Below are 19,993 nucleotides of genomic sequence, written 5' to 3' on the forward strand. Positions count from 1 at the left end.
TGTGGGATGGCCTCGGTCTGCACGGAGACGTCCATTCCCGGGGCTGTGTTCTCCTCTGTCTGCGCGTAGGCTGAGTTGAACTCCCGGATCACCTCTGGGCAGGGGTTGCCACTTTTGCTTGTAGGCTTCACACTCCTTGTCCGCCCTGCCATAACAAAATGAGAGAGAGTAAATGTAAGAGAGAGTAAATGAGAGAGAGTAAATGTAAGAGTATGAGAGATAGTATGAGAGTATAAGAGAATATAAGAGAAGAATGAGAAGAGGAGAAAGTACTTTTTTTTTTTTTTTTTTTTAAAAGAAAGAAAAAAGAAAACAAAAATTTGAAAATTTAAAACTTAGGTTTGCTGCTGGGCTGCCTGGTCTCCTTCTCAAGGCTCCTTCGCCGCTCGCCTTCGTCGCGCGCCGAACGGCTGAGCGCCGTTGGCTCCCTTCCTCTTAAGGGGGAGCCCGGGCGATGACGCTACGCTGACGCGGTGGGGTGGGCGGAGCCTCCTCGCCGCGACCCGCCGCTGGAATCGCCGGTTCTCCCTCCTGCACCGGTTCTCCTGCCCTCCTGCTCCTCTCGCCGGCTCCCCTGCCTCTTCGCCGCTGCTACACGGCTCAGTGTAGCCCTCGCGCCGCGGCTCCCTTCCTCTTAAGGGGGAGCCCGGGCGATGACGCTACGCTGACGCGGTGGGGTGGGCGGAGCCTCCTCGCCGCGACCTGCCGCTGGAATCGCCGGTTCTCCCTCCTGCACCGGTTCTCCTGCCCTCCTGCTCCTCATCCCTCCTGCCCTATCAGTTCAGCATGGGGGGAGGGCGATGGCAGGAGCAAGTGGGCATCTTTCCTGCCATTTGTGGATCGCTGCGTGTCGGGGGGGGGGGTCGTATGGGGAGGGCCAGCGGTGAGGGGATTTTTTTTTTTTTTTTAAATGGGACAGACCCAGCAGACCTGTCGTTAACACAGTTACCAAGAATAGAAAAATGGATTACTTTTAACTACATTCAACCCACAAGGTAATAATCCTGTATCAAAAAAAGGGGATCTTAATGGATAATGAAGGTAAATGACATTAGAAAACTTTTATACCAATCAATGTCAATGACTCGTGTATGTATCGTACATAACTATTACATCCTGCTCAAGCTGTTAAAACAGTAACCCAAATACTCAAAAAAACTCTTCTAAGTAATGTATCAACTAGGAGGTTGAAGTATAACTGGGTACAAAGCCTCAGAGCATAGAACCTCTTATAACATTTATGTTATTTCAGGTCCTTATCCTGAATGGTGAATGCTGGATAATCATCTATGACAAATCTCCTTCCCACCCTTAAGTAACTTTAATTGAAACTGTCATTTATTTGTTTATAAGTTAGTTAGAAAACTATTTGAAATAAAGGGGAACAGCAACACTTATCTAGATGGCCAAATTGCCAGGTCCAACATTGGTGCGTATTTTAATTGAACACCTGACGCCTGATTTTGTGAAGGTCGTTTCAGCCTAAATAGACCACTTTCGGGGGATGATAACCAGTTGCTGAACTCCGTGATCACTATGTGCTCCTGCTGCAATTGAAATGTGTGAACACTTCTTAGTTGATAAATTACTTAAAGTTTTTTTGAGTATTTGGGTTGCTGTTTTAACAACTTGAGCAGGCTGTAATACAGTTATGAGACGATACATATATGAGGGAAAAAAAGAAAAGAAGAACATAAGATTTACCGCTGCTGGGTCAGACCAGTGGTCCATCGTGCCCAGCAGTTTGCTCATGCGGAGGCCCTTAGGTCAAAGACCAGTGCCCTATTTGAGTCTAGCCTTACCTGCGTATGTTCTATTCCAGTAGGAACTTATCCAACCTTTTCTTGAATCCCTGAAGGGTGCCTTCCCCTATAACAGCCTCCGGAAGAGCATTTCAGGCTTCTACCACTCTGGGTGAAGAAGAACTTCCTTACGTTTGTAAGGAATATTTTCCCTTTTTTTTTTTTTTTTTTTTTCTTTATTTATATTTTAACATTTGACAATCATAACAAGTCAAACAGGGAAAAATACCATGTAAGTGAAATACAAAGATCCAAATTCTTTAAAAAGAAATCTCCTTAATACAAGGTATAGTTAGTCCTCTATAATATTGGGGATGTAGCTAGAGTATAACTGAGATTAAACATAGGAAATCATCTTTTCCCTTCTATCTTTAGCGAGTGCCCTCTCGTACTCTTCACCTTGTAGAGTGTAAATAATCTTTCTTTCTCTAAGTCAATTCCCTTCAATATCTTGAATGTTTCGATCATGTCCCCTCTGTCTTCTCTTTTCAAGGGAGAAGAGGCCCAGTTTTTTTAGCCTCTCATTGTATGGCAATTCCCCCAGCCCCTTAACCATTTTTGTTGCTCTTTTCTGGACCCTTTTGAGTAGTACTGTGTCCTTTCTCATGTACAGTGACCAGCGTTGGACGCATACTCCAGGTGGGGGTGTACCATTGCCCGGTACAGCGGCATGATAACCTTCTCAGATCTGTTTGTGATCCCCCTTCTTAATCATTCCTAGCATTCTGTTTTCCCTTTTTGCCACCTCGCATTGCGCAGATGGTTTCATTGACTTTTCTACAAATACTCCCAAGTCTCTTTCCTGGGAGCTCTCTCCGAGAATAGCACCGGACATCCTGTATTCGTGCATATGAAACCAAGCCTCAAACTACAATAGAGCAAACAACGAAAAGAGGCAGCACAAACCTTCTTTCCCTTCTAGGCATGGCATTGTGCCCTTCTAAGCATTGGCTTCCTTGATGTCTCCCAAGCGTTGACAGCTGATGTCTCCTATGCACAAACATCAGTACAGCAGACCGCTTCCAAGCCAATGCCTCTTCCAGTATCGGCATAGTCTCTCCAGGAGGAGATCCCAGGCTATACTCGGACAAGAGCTCTCAGGGCTACTGCAGACACAGGTGTTAAAAGCTTCCAAGCCTGCCTTAGCCCACCAGCCCAAGGATACTTAGTGTTGATTAGAGAATGACATGGGGAAAAAAATTTTGTCCCCATCCCCATGAGCTCAGTCCCAGTCCCTGCCCCGCAAACCATCTGATCCCATACACACAAGCCTCAAATAGTTTTATACTGAACTTATTTATTAAAGTATAAAAAGAAACAATATTCTGTACAATTGTCATTTTATAAATCAGAGTTCTAGTTGCTGAACTAGAGGAAGAGATCTTCAGCGGGCAGGGCTTTGTTTATAAACGTTTCTCAACACAGTTACAATACTACTTTATCCTAAAGCAAAAAAGAAAAGAAATAGCCATTTTTTTTTTCTACCTTTGTTGTCTGGTTTCTGCTTTCCTTATCTTCTTGTCATTCTCTTCCTTTTCTCTGCCTCTTCCATATGTCATCTGCTCTATTTCTATGCCTCTACCAGAAACTGTCTGCCTCTCCCTTCCATCTCTCCCCCCCCCCCACCCCTTTGGTCTGGCACCTGTCTTCTTCCCTTCCATCTCTTACTCCCTCCCCAGGTGGTTTTTAGAATCTCTCTCCTTTCTTCCCTTCAGATCTGGTATCTGTCTCCTCCCCAATGCTCTGGTATCTCTCTCTCCTCTCCCTTTCCCATCCTGTTCTTTTCTGCTCTTCCTTTTCAATTTGTTTTCTACCTCTTGTCTACTTTCTTACTTTCCAGTCCTCAGTTTCCCTTTCATTGGGTCTACCTATAGCTTGCTGCCTTTTTCCCTTCCATTATCTCATTAACTCCTCTTCTCCCAATCCAGCATGTGCCGTTTTTCTTTATCCCCTCCTTCCATCCAGTATGTTCTCCGCTCCCCACTTCCATCCAGCGTCTGCTCCTCCCTTTCTCCCCCCACTTCCTTCCAGTTAATGCTCCCCTCCTCTTTCCATGCAGCATCTTTCATCCCTCTCTCTCTCCTCTTCGTCGGGACATCTCCTTCCTTCATGGACGCTTTCAGAATCGAGGTTTTCTCTGAGCAGCCTGGACGCCATAGCCTTCTTGCAAATCACGCGCGACTGCCCTGAAGCAACTTCCTGTTTTCTCCTGGGCATCTCATGTCAGAGGAGAAGCTTCGGGGCAGTTGCGTGCGACTTTTGAGAAGGCTATGGTGTCCAGGCTGCTCAGAGAGAGAAAACTCTGAAAAGCGAAGGTGAGGGGAAGAGAGGGAGATGAAACCACGAGGGGAAGAGATGCTCAGACCGCTATGATGGGAGGGTGGGGGGCTGCTTGGCTGCATGATTGAGGAAGGGTGGGAGAGGTGGGAGGGAGGCAATGCACGGCAGATACTTTACTGCGGGTACACCATGGGGCGGTGAATGGCCTTGTCCCCATACCTGCGGCTACCAATCTTTCAGGCAATTTGATCGCAATTGTCATTATTAAGGATACATCTGTGCTTGTGAGATGTGAAGATTTTCATTTGACCACAATCAAAATTTGGGAAACCTGTTAAGCCCCACTGTACCCTTGCCACAGAAGATAGAGACCATGGCAAGTCCACAGGGACATAGCCCCTGTGGGCAGTATTCAGTGTGTGAAAATATAGAGGAGACAGAGGTATATGTTCACTCTATGACTGGGAAAAGATATGCTCTGAGACAGGAAACATCATATGTGACAAATGGAGTGGTTTATTTGATCTGGTGCCTCCTGGTTTTATATTTACAGTATATTAATAAATTGAACTTGAACTATCTGCTGTACATAGAGCAGACCTCATGCATGCTGAGGAAGTGGACTTTGGAACATCGTTCCTATGTGGACGCGAAAAGAATGGAGGAACCATTCATCACACTGTTGTCAATTTCATCATGACTTTAAAGCATTCAAAGGTATAGCCCTGGAGTGGGTACAGGAATCTCCATGGCATGGTGACTGATGGAAGAAACAATGCTGGATATTTGAGTTACAGTGAGCCCACAGGGTTTAAATGTCCATTTTGAATGGTCAGCATTTTTTAGATCTGCCGGTGCACGGATAGGTCAGCATGACGGAGCGATATGATTGGCTGTTTGTTACTGAAGAGGAGGAGCAAGTACGTGCATATTGCCACTAACCAGTTTACTGACTCTGCTCAAGCATTAACCAGGCAGAGCAAGAAGGTTAGTGCAGGTATTCTGCAGTATCGTCTGGTTAAGTGCTACTGGATATCAGCAGTTAGGCATGGTTTAACTGAGCAGGAGCCTCTCCTGTCTGAACATTTTGAAAACTGAACATATTATGTTCTTATAATCCAACACTGTTACCAGTTAAAGCAGACTCTGAACAGGAAGTGAAAAAGAAACCATGGGGGGGAAAATGGGAATAAATGGGGTTTTGTTCCGACTTTCAGTGGAGTCCATACTTGTGGATGCTTTATATAACACATGCTCTCAGATTGATCAGTCGTTTCTAGTGCACTAGACATTTTAAGCAGAGCTGTTGACTATATTCAAGAAGTTTGGTTATGCTGACTGAATTTTAGGTCAGATGCTTTTCTCCTGTGCTGTGTTTATGGGTAGGGTGGGAGTGAGAACCTTAGTAAAATTCGGCCCAAAGTGTGGCTCACTCTTCTAACCATTAGAGAGGTCAGAGCTCAGCAAAGCCCTATTAAGGAAAGTGAAGAGTACCTTTACCAATGGGATGTTTCTTTCTCCACAGGATTTGTGTAATCACACTGGCAAAGTCACATCCTCTTCTTCAAAAGGGAAGAACAATTAAAAGCATTAATTACCAAATTAGTGCCAACTGCAGCAGGCTTCAAAATAAGGTCTCTGGAAAGTCAAAGCGGGTAAGAGACTACTTTCCTTCCTAACATTCAAATAATAGCATATTATAATGCTGTACTACTTACTACTTAACATTTCTATAGAAAACAGACAAATAGGGGTTAGGGAATTTCTCACTTTTTTGGAACTAGGAATATGCCATACAGTACCATGAAAAATAAATAGAACCAAGAGAGGCTGTTAAATAAATCTATATCCACATAGCACAACCTCAAGAGTATAGGATAACAAGTCCAAGTGTTACTCTTAAGGGAGAAAAGACCTCAGTGTCTAATAGGGAAAATCAAAGCAACCCATATAGACAGGCTAGTTGCAAATATCACTTACAGCCAGCAGACACATCCTCGGTCAAAAACTCCCAAAAAGTTGAGGACACAATTTCACAGTGAATTTCAACAGTCTTAATTCTAAGTCTCAAAAAGTTTAAAAAAAAAAACACTTATCTGAAAATTGTTGTCTTCTCAATCAAATTGCAAACACAAGAACATGATCCTGGAGTTGGAAGCAGGAGAAAATCACTCCATAGGAGACAAACTCAGAGCATAGCAGCTACTAAATATCACCACTAGCATAATCCAACAGGGTTCCCTGTTTCGCTGGTGCGCTTCTTCAGGGATTTGCTGGAAAAAAACACAAAAACAGAGCTTAAAAAAACTCTAAAAGGACAGGAAAACATATATTCCACTGCAGCTCAACTCACAGCATCGATTCACCCGCTTCAATTTCTGTCAAGAAAATGGCCCCCCGGCATTCTAACTGATATAGGACTCCTCCTGGCACCACACCCACATGATGACATCAGCATCATGCATATTCACTCCAAAACAAAAGTCAGAGTGAAAAAATTCAAAACAAAAGCATTAGAAAAAGGATTTCCATTCCACACCCCAATTCAAACCAATGGGAGTACAGGATTGAAGAATAAATATCCAGAGTTGTTCTCTCTTAAGTAACAGTTGTGGAATGGAAATCCTTTTTCTAATGCAATTTGATTGAGAAGACAACAATTTTCAGATAAGTGTTTTTTTGAAAACTTTTTGAGACTTAGAATTAAGACTGTTGAAATTCACTGTGAAATTGTGTCCTCAACTTTTTGGGAGTTTTTGACCGAGGATGTGTCTGCAAGTGATATTTGCAACTAGCCTGTCTATATGGGTTGCTTTGATTTTCCCTATTAGACACTGAGGTCTTTTCTCCCTTAAGAGTAACACTTGGACTTGTTATCCTACACTCTTGAGGTTGTGCTATGTGGATATAGATACAGTACCATGAATCATAATCTATAAATAAATATTTGGTAGTTTATTATCTGCATAATCCAATCTAAGATTGCTTAGGGTCTGTCGCAGCCAAAAAAAGACATACCAGCTGATATTGGCCAGCCAAATAGCACACAGCCGACTATCTGCTGATATTCAGCGGGAGATAGGTGGCTATTTCCCATTGAATATTCCCATTGACTGGCTATGTAATGCGATATAGGTGGTCACTGCCAATATTCAGTGGCTGGCTAAGTTCTGTAAACAAATAGACCCACCTAAAAAGCGAATGAAGGTCTATCGTTGGCTGCTAGGACTTGGCCGGGTGGGAGATAGCCAGCTGTCTCCCATGGTCTGAATATCAGGTGGATAACACACAAAATCAAACTTCATAACCAATAATATTTACAGTAATAAAAAATAAAACCAACAAACACTGTTTGAAAGCCTGAGAAATAAAGAAAATCTTTTACCATATTCTAGAGCAGTGTTTCTCAACACACGGTATGTGTACCCTTAGGGATACGCAAGCCATTTGTTCGGGGTACGCGCTGCCACACATTTTGCCTGCCTGTCCCCCTCTGTCAAAGCCAACCCAACCCTAGCCCCCACTCCTCTCAGCTGGACCCAACCTCTCCCCAGTTCCTGATTTCCCCCACCTACCAACTCCCTGCTGTTGTATTTTAAAAACTTTGAGCAGCCAGTGACGCAGTGAAACCAAGCTCCCACCATCTGCCTGACCCAGAAGTGTTCTTTCTACAGTTTACACAGAACCCTGCAGAAAGAACACTTCCAGGGCAGGCAGAAAGCGGGAGGCTGGCTTAGTTACGCCTCCAGCTGCCTAAAGATTTTAAAATACAGCGGTGGGGAGGTGGTAGGTAGGGTAATTGGGAAAGGTCAGATCAGCTGAGTGGAGTGGGGGACTGGAGTTGGGAATAAGGGAAGGACAGATGCTGCACAGGCTGGGGGTTAGGAAGGGAGGGAACAGGAAAAGAAAATTGTTGGATTTAGGTGTATAGGTGTGGAGTAAGAGGGAAAGACGTGCACATGGAGAAAGGAAAATTGGGCATAGAGGAGAGAGGTAGAGATGCATGGGGGAGAGAAGGATGAAAGGGAGAAATGTTGGATATGGTGGTAGAGAGGGAACAGAGGGGCAGATTGAAGGAGATGCAAAGTGGAGGAATATTGGACATAGTGATAGAGGGAGAGATATGGCATGGTGCTAGAGAGGGGTGATAGAAGGAGAAATGGGGCTGGTGGACAGTGGTGAAAAATGCTGCACATGCTCCATGGGCTGAGAGGGAGAAATGTTGGATATGGCAGTAGAGCGGTTGGGAGAGATACCTGGATCTGGGACAGTGAGAGAGAGAGGGAGACATGTTGTCAATAGGGGTGGAGGAGAAAGGAAGAATAGTTGGACTCATGGAGGGATAGAGAGAAAGGGAAAGGAGTGACGTTCAGAGTTGAAGCATGCAGGATGCAGAAAGAAAGAAATATTGGATGCACAGTTAGAAGAAAGTGCAACCAGAGACTCATGAAATCACCAGACAACAAACTGTCAGTTTTGAGAATTTATATCTGCTGTCTATATTTGTCTGTTTGTCTATAGTTGTTACTGAGGTGACATTGCATATTTTAAAGTCATCTGCCTTGATCTCTATGAAAAAAAATATGAATATTAAAGATGATGATGATTTTCTCTGCTTACCGTGTGCTTTGTTTTTTTTTTTTATTTTGTGGTTACCTTTATGCATTAAGATTATATTGTTTGTATATGAAAATTGGATAAAAGAAATTGCATGACAATTACTACTATTATTATGAGGGTGGGGTCTGGGGCAGAGCTTGGGTGGAGGTATTTGGTTGATATTTGTTCGACTTAGAGGGTACTTGGCTTGAAGTTGAGAAACACTGTTCTAGAATCATTTGGACTTCAAAATTCATCAGAAAACCGGGGTCGTCATGTCAATGGATCATTCTCATCCTTGCCATAGCAGTCTGCTTCATGGAAGTACAGTACACCCTCTGTGCTGAAGTTATGTTCTGGCTGATTCAAAATTTGTGTTGAGCATGTACATATACATTGAGAGGAGGGCATGACAGTTACCAGGAGACTTGGAGACGGCTAAAAGCCATTTGATATCTTGATAAGAGCAAGCAGTAGGTTCTAAGAGAAATTTTTGCTAGGTGGTGTCAAAAATGTTGGCAAGTGAAATTCTGATTGCTTTTTTTATGAGAATAAAAAAAGCATGTGTGGGTGCTGAAAAATACTGATTCCTGGGAAAAAAAAAATCCTTGGATGGGTAAGTGATTTTGTAAACATTTTGCTGTGGCAAATTCACTAAAGTTTAGCTTGTGAGAGTAGTGAATAAAACTGAATTGGACTTATCAGTGAGGGATAAATATATAATCCTCGTTTACTAAAATCTGATGATTTAGCTTAAAGCCAGAAGGAAACAGTGTTTTGACTGTTGTTGAAATTTGTGGGCTATGGGAAGGGGGGGTGGATTTGGGAAATTAATTATACATGAGTCAGTGTGTTTGGCTAGTTTTAGTCCTAAAACTGTCCTTGATTTATACATGAGCTCAATTTATACACAAGTATATAATGGTAGTTTCTTTCTAAACTAAATAAACATGCTGCATCCCAAGTAAAACTGAATAGTTGGGGTTGTTTTTTTGTTGTTGAAGATTTCATAGCTGCGGTAAATATTAAACTCAGCACTGAGGAAACTTGGTCTGCTAAGACAAATATTAGATGGATACCATAAAACTCAGAAGCTTGCATGAATGTAAATGTTTTTATTTTGAACCCAGGGTGCTCAGTTTCTGACAGAACTCGCTCCATTGTGTCGGATTTCTTCCTCAGATGGAGAAGAGTATACCATATATAGGTGAGTTATAGTCTGGCTTCACAGTACTGTGCCAGATTGTGGTTTGTTTGTTTTTTTCCTGCATGCTAGGTTGCCCTTCTACCTGAAGTCTGAACCTTGATGCTGAGAGTTTCAAAAATGATTTCCTGTGTCTGCAATTCTGTTACCATCTATTACAGCTTCCTGGGGGAAAAGGGCTCATTTTTAACACATCACTCTTCCCTGAGGGCATTTTTCAAAGCATCTTTGCATTTTTAATCCCTCTATCTGTGTTCTAGCATTCGTGTTTTCCCTCTTGTAAATGTCCAGTTTATTTTTATAGGGATGTAGATGAGATTGCAATCAAATAATGTTAATGTTCAGAATATACATACACCCACTTTGAATAAGGCATGTGTGAACTTAACCATGTTGCTGCTGCCTCATTCTCCTGGGGAACCATTCCCTTGTGTGGTCATTTGTCTTAGCTCCCAAGAATGAATGTTGATACCATTTGTGAAGGTGATCTTACTCATAGCTGGATAGTAGGGAATAGATTTGAGATGATTAACTTCTGTAGTATCAAAGAATTTTATTGCATTATTGCTTCAGCTAGATATAAATTTGTGACTTAGAATTTAACCCCCCCCTTTCTTTTTCTTTTTTTTAGAAAACCGTAGTGTGGTTTTTAGCGACAGTAACAGCTCCAACGTTCATAGAATTCCTATGAGCATCGGCGTTGTTACCACTGCAGTCAGTGCTAAAAACTGCACTATGGTTTTGTAAAAGGTGGTGTGTGATTGTGGTGGTCTTGACACTAGTGAGCTTTACTGTGTTTCAAGTGAGGGCCACCTTAGCAAAAACCACTTCAGTTTTATATTGAATATTTTTATTTAGAATTGTGTTCTTATATCAAATTTTAGTTTTATTGAACCTGTTTATTATGGCCCCGTTTTATCAAGCTGCGTAAAGGTTTTTGGTTTTTTTTTTATCACAGACCGCTGCGGTAAAAGCTCTGATGCTCAAAGAATTCCTATGAATATTGAAGCTTTTGCCACCACAATCTGCGATTAAAAAAAACAACCCTTAAGGAAGCTTGATAAAAGGGGGCCTATATGTTTTAATTTCTTATTTATCCTTGCTTTTTAAGGGACTATAACTGATTTCAGACCCTTGTCCCTGACTCCTTATTTGGCAACTATCTGTCCCTAATTTTACGGTCTTCTTACTGAGCTGCAGTAAAAATAGGCCTTAGTGTGGGTTTCTCCTGAACGTTAAGGCTATTTTTGCCATAGCCAGAAAATTTAATTTCCTATTTTTTTCATTAATGGCCATATGCTAAAATTGCCATTGCATACGGCTAATTTGAAAACATACTTCAAGAGCACTTAACACCTATCTGAAGGCGGTGCATTATCTGTGTGCTAATGTAGATGAGTTACCTGGTTAGTACAGGAATGCCCAAAAAGCAACAGCAAGCTTGGATTTCTAGGCAAATATCCCATGTTAGTGTGTTCCAAAGGGAAGGAGTCAAATAGCCTTGAAACATCCAAGTTAACATTGGTCAGGAACAGATTGCCCTGAGAAGATCTCAGATTATTGGATGGACAATAGAGATAAAGTGGGTGGTATAAAGAGCCCAATGTACTAGTCAAAATCTGCACTGCTCTCAATGGGTTTGAACTGAACAGTGCCTGCCTGAACTCCTGTACTAGTCTCATGATTTGTGGGCTCATTGAGATTCATATGGTGTAGCTATTCAAGACCTGGTCCCAGTTGGAAGCACCAGAGAAGTATTTGGGAAAGGAGTCGGAAAGCTGCCTTAAGATCATTTGGCAATGCAACTGGCTTCTGGGCCTTTTATTATGTACCACAGAAAGACAGTGTATCAAATACACGCCCCTTACCCTTAGAGTAAAGAACACTGTATTACACCTTTCTTTAGATGGTAACCATTTAAGCCCTGCTTTCCAAAAACTGACTGATTTAGCCATATTACCCACTTGTTATTATGCATGCAGAGCCACTGTCAAAATTTTACTTAAGCCACTAGAAACTCAATTGGGATTTTTCTCTTCCATATTCAGCTGTATAAGAGGTCGATTATTAGAGGTAAATGAAAATATTCTCCACAATCCAGTTCTTCTGCAAGAAAAGGTAAGGATATATTGCGTAGTTTATATTGTTTATGGCAATTAAAAATAAAAATATAATGTGCGTGTCTGCTCTGGTTTTTGCAGCCATCCACTGAGGGATACATTGCAGTTCTGTTACCCAAATTTGAGGAAAGTAAGACGATAACACAAGGACTATTGAGCCAGACAGAATATGAAAAAATTCTGCTGAACAGATGTAATACCCCATCAGATTCATCCTGAAAAACCAATGGACTAAGGCCTTATTTAGATTGTATTTTGTTTGTATGTAAACAGCAAGACTTACCAGTATAGTACATAAAAATCTACCTCTTGTTTCCAGACATTTCCACTTTTAAACAGTGAATTAACATGTGGTCTTAAACAAACTGATGAACTTAGTGCCTGTTCAAGAGTCGGGTCAAGTGTAACAGTACCTTTATACTTTATTTTTTAACCTTGAACCTGGATTTTGTATGAAACTGATGAAATATGAATGAATTAAAAAAAATTATTAAAGAAAATATTTGGGCTGTTTTTGTTCAGCACAGCTAAAATTTAAGCTGTTACTTCCGTGTTTCCCTGAAAATAAGACACTGTCTTGTTAATTTTGGACTGAAAAAAGGCACTAGGTCTTATTTTCGTTCATGTACAATGATCATCTCTCCCTTCCTCTCCTCCACCCCAATTTTTCCTATGTCCTTTCTCTCCCCCACATGCGCAGCATCTTTCTATCCCTCCCATCCGAACCCCAACCACAAGCCGAAATACCTGGAAACAAACAGCAACATCGGCAGCACAGGCTGAATCGTGGCCTGCACTTCTCGCATCTGGGTGTTCCTCTGCCGCATCACTGATGATGTCATCAGCAACACGGCACAGAACGGCCGGGTGTGAGAAGGGCTGGCTGCGATGCTGCCATTTGTTACCAAGTATTTCGGGGTTCGGATGGGAGGGAGAGATGGAAGGGTCAGTGGGCAAGGCAGGGGAAGCGCTGCTGCTGGCAACTAGGGCTTCTTATTGGGATAGGTCTTATTTTTGGGAAACACGGTAGTAGTATTGTGTCTCTTATGTGCATTGAAAATGTGTCTAGTCAAATTATGACTAACAGATAACAAGCAGCTGTGTGCTGCTGCCAAAACTATTTCTTAGTTTGATAGTGGCCTTTTTATACTGACAGAAAATAATCTAAATGACTTTTAATACAGGACCCAATAATCCAACCACAAGGGCTGTCCTAAAGTTCCATAGTGATATGTGGCCCTTGCTACATGCAGATTATTCCACAGCTGTACAAGAGCTAGTCTGTGTTTGCACTAGAACCAACTGTGCTATTTACTAGTTTTTCCATACTGAAGAAGCTCCAGGTTTTGGGTAATGTTTACATAGGATCATATGGAGACCAAACTGATAGCAAAGACTGATTATTTAAAAAATATAATCTTACATTGTAAATGTTAATGTAAAAAAACTACATCATCTTCATGAAACTTAAATATGGGAATACATTGGAAAGATAAGTGACCGCTGTAGTTGCACATGCAAATCAATGGCTGCTAAACTCTAAAGGAATACACACAAAGTAAGCAGTGCAATCAATCGCTATCTATAAATAGAAGAATATCTTAAAAAGAAGAGAATCGATCCACTTCTGCTAAATGAATCCATTTAAAAATAGACACTTTTTAAATATCTTCTGCAACACTGATCACTTCATAAGCCAAGGATGCAACTTTACAGCTAAACCAGTCAGTACTCAAATGCAAAACTCAGTCCAGCTGATCTGGGGCTTGCAAAGAAATGCCATAAATCCTATCGTTTTGCTTAATTCATTAGAGAAGGATGCCTCCAATTTAAGATACTAACTACTCAGTGCTTTAAGCCACAATCTTCCTGATGCAGGTGAATATACCTAAAGCATAATTAAAATAAATGATTTTAACGTTGACAGTAGCTTGTTATTCTATAGTACAGAATATTTAAATCATCCAGTTTTTTGTTTTTTTTTTATATATATATATATATATAGCTGTATATAGCTATATATAGCAGCATCTTTGGGTTGAAACTTTAAGACATTCACAAGTGTTCTTAACAATATAGATGAGCAAACAACCTTTCATGTTATTGAAAAAACACAGTGATTGAACCAGACTGATGTAATTGTTACTGTTAAAAGTACCAAGAGTAAAGGACCGTCTTCAAACAGCTGTTCAGAGCAAGAGAGCTGAGCTGATTTGATCCTTCCACAAACACAGCAAAAGGTGAAACCACTTCAGTTCTGCAGATTCACTGAAGCTTTCCAAACAGTCATTTGCTTTCTAAAAATGTTAGATTCGCTACATGGTGTTCCAGAGATTTGACTCCAAAGGCTTCAACAGTTTTCCCATCCAGGTTGTCTTCATTTGTAACCGTTTGTAGTCTGTTTGCTTTCCATGTGTGGGGGGATCGAAGGCAGCCATTTCCAGCTTTGTGCTAAAACAAAAGAATTGTTATACATCAGAAAAACAACCCCCCAAAAAGCAAAAGCCAGCCACTACAAGTAGGTCTAGTCTTATTTTTCTTTAATTTAAGGAAAAATGTTTTATAGCGTCAATCACTCACCTTCCTTTGTAATCTGTAGCAAACTGGGAGGACGCGTGCTAAGACAATCATCACACCCCTTGTTTTCTGAATACATGTATCGACCTAAACATGAAAACAGGATATAATTGAGGAAACGGTATACTTGTAACCACAGGATAAAGACTACGTATACATATTAATTTACTATTAAAAAAAGAAAAAAAATTACATTGTACACATCCCCTTCCATATTCGCGGGTTCAGAACTCGCGACAGCTGTTATTGGCAGTTTTCGTCTGGGTGACCCACCCCCACCTGCTGGACCTCTCCACTTACTTTCTTTTTAAAAGCTGCTGCTCTAGCAGTGATGCGGGACAGGAGCAATCTTCCTATGTCCTGCCTTGTGCAGAACTGGGAACAAAAATGATTGCTGTGAGTTCCCATTGTCTCACTGGGCAGGAGCTCCTGCCTCGCTTCATCGCTAGACCACCAGGCTCTAAAAAGTAGGTACAGTGGAGAGGTCTGGAACCTGCTTGCTGCTCTAGTAGGACTGCCCAGAACATTTGAAGCGGTCATATGGGCAGGTATGTATGTTTCATTTACATCTTTGGAGGGGGGTCGGTGAGCACTGGGAGAGAGTTTGTGGAGGTCATGCCTTCATCCCTTCTGTAGTCACCTGGTCAGTTTGGACACCTTTTTGCACTTATTCATTGTTTAAAACAGGTGTAGCCCCAAATGTTCAAATTGTGCTCTGGACATGTTCTAAAATTTTTGATTATCGTGTAAAAACATCCAGGTGATAGTCCCACCCACACCATACCTCTAACATGCCCCCTTGAAATTTAGATGAACAGCATAGCAATCCATCTGCCCCTTTATGCTACTTTTTGGAAGTTGTTTTTTTTGTTTGTTTGTTTTTTTTAAATGAGCCCCATTGGCACCTATTATGTTTTAGAAAATAGGCACTTAAAAAGATGCCGGAGAGAGGCATATCCTATAGGCAGGTAGCCAGGGCCGGTGCCTCTTCCCTTCCAGCACCTCCCACTGGTGACTCAGGGCCCTGTCTGGAGGGCCTTCGCACATGTGCAGTCATCACATCAACGTCCACGCACTTCTGGATGTCTTCAAACCATGACTAGCAGTTTAGTGTTCCGCGACTTGGCAAAGTTTGCGAGACACTGGCTTGGTTAAGAAGTTAAGATAGCGCCTATTTTATAAAGGCACCTGGAAGGATATTTTAGAAAGGACATCCAAGTCTTGTACATCACATTTCTCATGTATTTCAAAACATGATTTGCTCACATACAGCCTGTTCTAAAATATACAAGTCACAGACATTTAAGTGCTGGCTATGCTCAGCATTAACAGTCATTAACACTCTCAACCACTGTTTCACCTCTCTTTGGCTCCACTATGTTTTCTAAGTCTGTCCACAAGGCTGTCTCATTGTACAACTCTGTTCTCTGCTCTGGACACCCTTACTCCCCATTCTGTCAGGCATACCAAATCTCAGTCTTGGCTCACTCCCAATATTGGTTACTTACATTCCTGCCGAGTGCATTTGGCTCAAATCTCACACATGTGCTGACTTTCTTCACTTTAAATTTATGCTGACCTTTAATTCTGCGCTTACATGGGTCAAGCAAGACTACTACATCCAACTAACTTAACTTCCTTTCTTCCAACCCTCATCGTCTCTGCCATGCTGAATTCCCTCCTCAAAGCGCTCCCACCTCTGACCCCTCCTCTCTCTCTCCCTCCCCAGACTATGTCTCATTACTTCCATGATAAGGTCCACAAGATTGCCCTTGAATTCACTACAAAGTCACATCCTTATCCCCTACCTACCATCCACTCTCCTGAACTTCAAACTCACACCACCCCGTCATTCTTCACCCATACAATACAGGAAGCTCCCCTTGGCTGGCCCCATCCTCTCAACCCTTTGTCAACTACCAATGAATTTTCTTCCTTCTCTGAAATCACATTGGAAGAAGCTGCACTTTTGTCTTCAGCAAAGCCTACTACATGCCTCTCAGACACTATTCCCACCCCTCTACTTGATCCCATCTGCCATATTCTCAACCTATCCATTTGCACTGCAACTGTCCCCATTGCCTTCAAACATGCATTGGTTAAGCCACTTCTCAAAAAGCCCTTGTGGGACCTCACCTGTCCATCCAACTATCATCCTAAGCAAACATTCTTGACCCTCAGTCTTTCAACAGTCTAATTCACTCCCTTATTTCCAACCTTGACTATTGTAACTCCTTATATAAAAGTGTCTGTCAAAAAGACATCCGACGTCTACAATTAATACAAAACACTGCCATAAAAATTATAATGAACAAGAAGAAATTTGATCACGTTACCCCCTTGCTAAAGAGTGCACACTGGTTACCAATTCCTCATCGAATCTATATATATATATAAAATCGGAGGTGTGTATGTGTGTGTGTATGTGCCGCGATCACGCAAAAACGGCTTGACCGATTTGAACGAAACTTGGTATGCAGATCCCTCACTACCTGGGGTGATATGTTCTGGGGGTCTCGCGGCCCACCTGCACACATGGGCGGAGCTACAAACAGAACATCAGATTTCACCCATTCATGTCAATGGAAAAAATGTAAAAAGCTGCCTTTCTCACAGTAATTCAAAAACGGCTTGACCGATTTGAACGAAACTTGGTATGCAGATCCCTCTTGTCACTTGGTTGAGTCTTGTCACTAACAAGAATGTTAATTGTTCTCCATTTACATTTTTAAATTGTTAAATGCTTAGAATTTATGATTAGCGTTTCATCAAATTTTAATAAACTTGATCTTGTCTCCCTTCTTCCGTTCCTATACAAGCTACTCGGGCGTATTCTCCATTGCTGCCTGGACTTCATTTCAACTCGACAGATTCATGATCCTCTACAATCTGGCTTTTGCCCCCAACACTCCACAGAGACTGCCCTTACTAAAGTCTGCCGTGATTTGTTCATGGCCACATCTAAGGGCCTTTACTTGATCATCATCCTTTTTGACCCGTTTGCTGCCTTTAATACTGTTAATCACAGCTTACTCCTTGATACGTTGTCCTCGTTTGGATTCCACAAATCTGTCCCCTCTTGGTTTGCCTCCTACCTTTCCTATCGCACCTTTAGTATATGTGTTGGTGGGTCCTCTTTTGCTCCTATCCTGCTAGTTGTTGGCGTACCCCAGGGTTCTGTCTTAGTTCCTCTTCTCTTCTTTCTCTACATCTCTTCCCTCGGTGTCCTGATCTTCTCCCATGGCATCCAATATCACCTATATATTGATGACTCCCAAATCTACCTCTCTACACCTGAAATTTCACCTTAAAGTCCAAGAAAAAGTGTCAGCCTTTTTTGGCTGACATGCTGCCTGGATGTCCTGCTGTCATCTGAAACTAAACATGTCCAAGACTGAGTTACTCCTCTTTCCTACTAAACCCTCTGCTTGTTCTCCATCTCGGTAAATAATACTGTCATCGTTCCAGTCTCCTCTGCTCGCAACCTTGGAGTCATCTTTGATTCTGACCTCTCATTTTCTATGCACATCCAACAAACTGCTAAGGCCTGTTGCTTCTATCCCTACATCACCACCAAAATTCACCCCTTCCTCTCTGAGCACACTACCCGGAAACTTTGTCCACACTCTCGTAACCTCAAACTTAAGATTACTGCAATCTACTTCTAACTGGTCTCCTGCAGTGCTGCCTCTGCCCCCTGCAATCTGTGCAAAACTCTGCTACACGATTCATCTTCTACCAACCTCGTTGCACTCGTCACCCCTCTCCTTAAATCACTGGCTCCCTATTCGCCTTCACATACAGTTCAAGCTCTTATTGCTGACCTACAATAGCGCTATAGAAATAATTAATAGTAGTAGTAGTGCAAGTATGTTCACTCTGCTGCCCCTCAATATCTTTCTTCATACACCTCCCAGAGAACTTCGTTCCTCAGATAAGCTGCTCTTAGCGATACCCTTCTCCGCCACTGCCAATTCCAGACTTCGTTCCTTTCATTTAGCTGCCCCCTATGCCTGGAATAAATTACCCAAGTTTGTCCACTAAGCCCTTCCCCTTTCCTTGTTTAAAAGCAGACTGAAAACCCACCTTTTTTATATAGCCTTCAATCCATTACCCTACTCCCCACTGCCCTCCAACCTAGCCAGCAGATTAACCGTTTCCCTTAACTGTATACATGACAGTCTGTTTGTTCAAGCAGTGACTGTGTTCTTAGTGACTCTACAGTGTTGCGTACGTCTGGTAGCACTATAGAAATAGTAATAGTAGTAAACTGAAAAGTTCAAACTATGAACGGGGCAAAACAAAGGATAGGGATGTCGCAGCAGAGAAACATCCTAATTATAAAATATCCACATAGTCTTCCATGTGGAGGGATAGCCTAATGGTTGAAGCAAGCTGGAGAAAACCAGGGTAAATATAATCAGAGGACACTGGTTCAAAGCCCACTAGCTTTAATTTTACTCTCTGTCTTCTATTTTTTTTTTTTTTTTTTTTCATTGAAATCCTAGAGACAGAAAACTACCTACTGTAACTTCCATCCAGTGGAGAATTGTTCAATCGGAGCACTTTTGTGTAACCTAGAGTTTGTAATCTGAGGTCTAGCTAGTGGACCGTGGTGGGAGGAAGAGAGGTGGGGAGAAACAAACTGGGAGATTGAGAAATCTAAAGGGATATAGATAGGACATTTTTGGAAGGCAAGTGGTGGTCCAACACCATATTGTGCCTAGTAGCTGGAAAAAAAAAGCCCTGGCCTTTATAATTATACAGAGGTTCTGCAAAAGCATATATTTCATTTGAGTGTGTGTGTTTAATTCTGTTCATCACTCCCAAGCTAATTTCTCTTATTAACTTACGAACATGTTTATGTACATTACAGTTAGAAAGGTGCAGTGATTTATTTTCTCTTAACTTACAAATTTGTTTGTGTTCAATTATGGTTAGAAAGATGCAGTGATTTCTAGATGAAAATATCAGATTTTGTAAGATTAAAATAATAATAATAATGCTGTGCTGTATAATGTACTCCTAGTAAACCAATTGGGTTCAAATAAGTTTCCAAGCAGTTATGTGTAATTATGTTAGCTGTGGGACAAGGGCACACATTGTGGAGGGAATTCTATAAATAGTGCTAAATGTTATTCTATACAAAGTGTGGGCAGCGCTGATTATCACAACTAACTCTGGGTGCCAGACTTAAGCATATAGCTTTTTGGGAATGCCCCAACATATCCATGCTTCTCTCATGGCCACACCCCCTTTTGGGATATGTGGTATGGCAGTTAGGTGCTCTGCCTTAGAACAGTGCGCAGCCAGATGCACACAAAAATTAACATCAATAATTGGTTGTTGTCACCCAATTACTGAAGATTAAGAGCTTGTTAACCAATTAATTTGTGCGAACATTTTGGTAA

At 41.7% G+C, this 19,993-nt stretch overlaps 2 protein-coding genes across 5 annotated transcripts in view; one reads left to right on the forward strand and one right to left on the reverse strand.

Annotated features, from left to right (window-relative positions):
* Positions 1-12,500, forward strand: part of ABITRAM (actin binding transcription modulator) — a 61,141-nt gene extending 48,641 nt beyond the window's left edge. For all 3 annotated transcript variants that reach the window (XM_033930658.1, XM_033930657.1, XM_033930659.1), the window contains 4 exons: positions 5,608-5,737; positions 9,812-9,888; positions 11,934-12,003; positions 12,087-12,500. In XM_033930658.1, the coding sequence (XP_033786549.1) occupies positions 5,608-5,737; positions 9,812-9,888; positions 11,934-12,003; positions 12,087-12,224 (415 nt within the window). In that variant the 3' untranslated portion in view covers positions 12,225-12,500. The remainder of the gene's footprint in view (positions 1-5,607; positions 5,738-9,811; positions 9,889-11,933; positions 12,004-12,086) is intronic.
* Positions 12,501-13,389: 889 nt separating this feature from the next.
* Positions 13,390-19,993, reverse strand: part of CTNNAL1 (catenin alpha like 1) — a 520,895-nt gene continuing 514,291 nt past the window's right edge. For both annotated transcript variants that reach the window (XM_033930656.1, XM_033930655.1), the window contains 2 exons: positions 14,586-14,669; positions 13,390-14,456 (listed from right to left, as the gene is read on the reverse strand). In XM_033930656.1, coding sequence (XP_033786547.1) covers positions 14,292-14,456; positions 14,586-14,669 — 249 coding nt within the window. In that variant the 3' untranslated portion in view covers positions 13,390-14,291. The remainder of the gene's footprint in view (positions 14,457-14,585; positions 14,670-19,993) is intronic.

The sequence above is a fragment of the Geotrypetes seraphini genome, chromosome 2, assembly GCF_902459505.1.
Source record: "Geotrypetes seraphini chromosome 2, aGeoSer1.1, whole genome shotgun sequence".
In the NCBI taxonomy this organism is placed as follows: domain Eukaryota; kingdom Metazoa; phylum Chordata; class Amphibia; order Gymnophiona; family Dermophiidae; genus Geotrypetes; species Geotrypetes seraphini.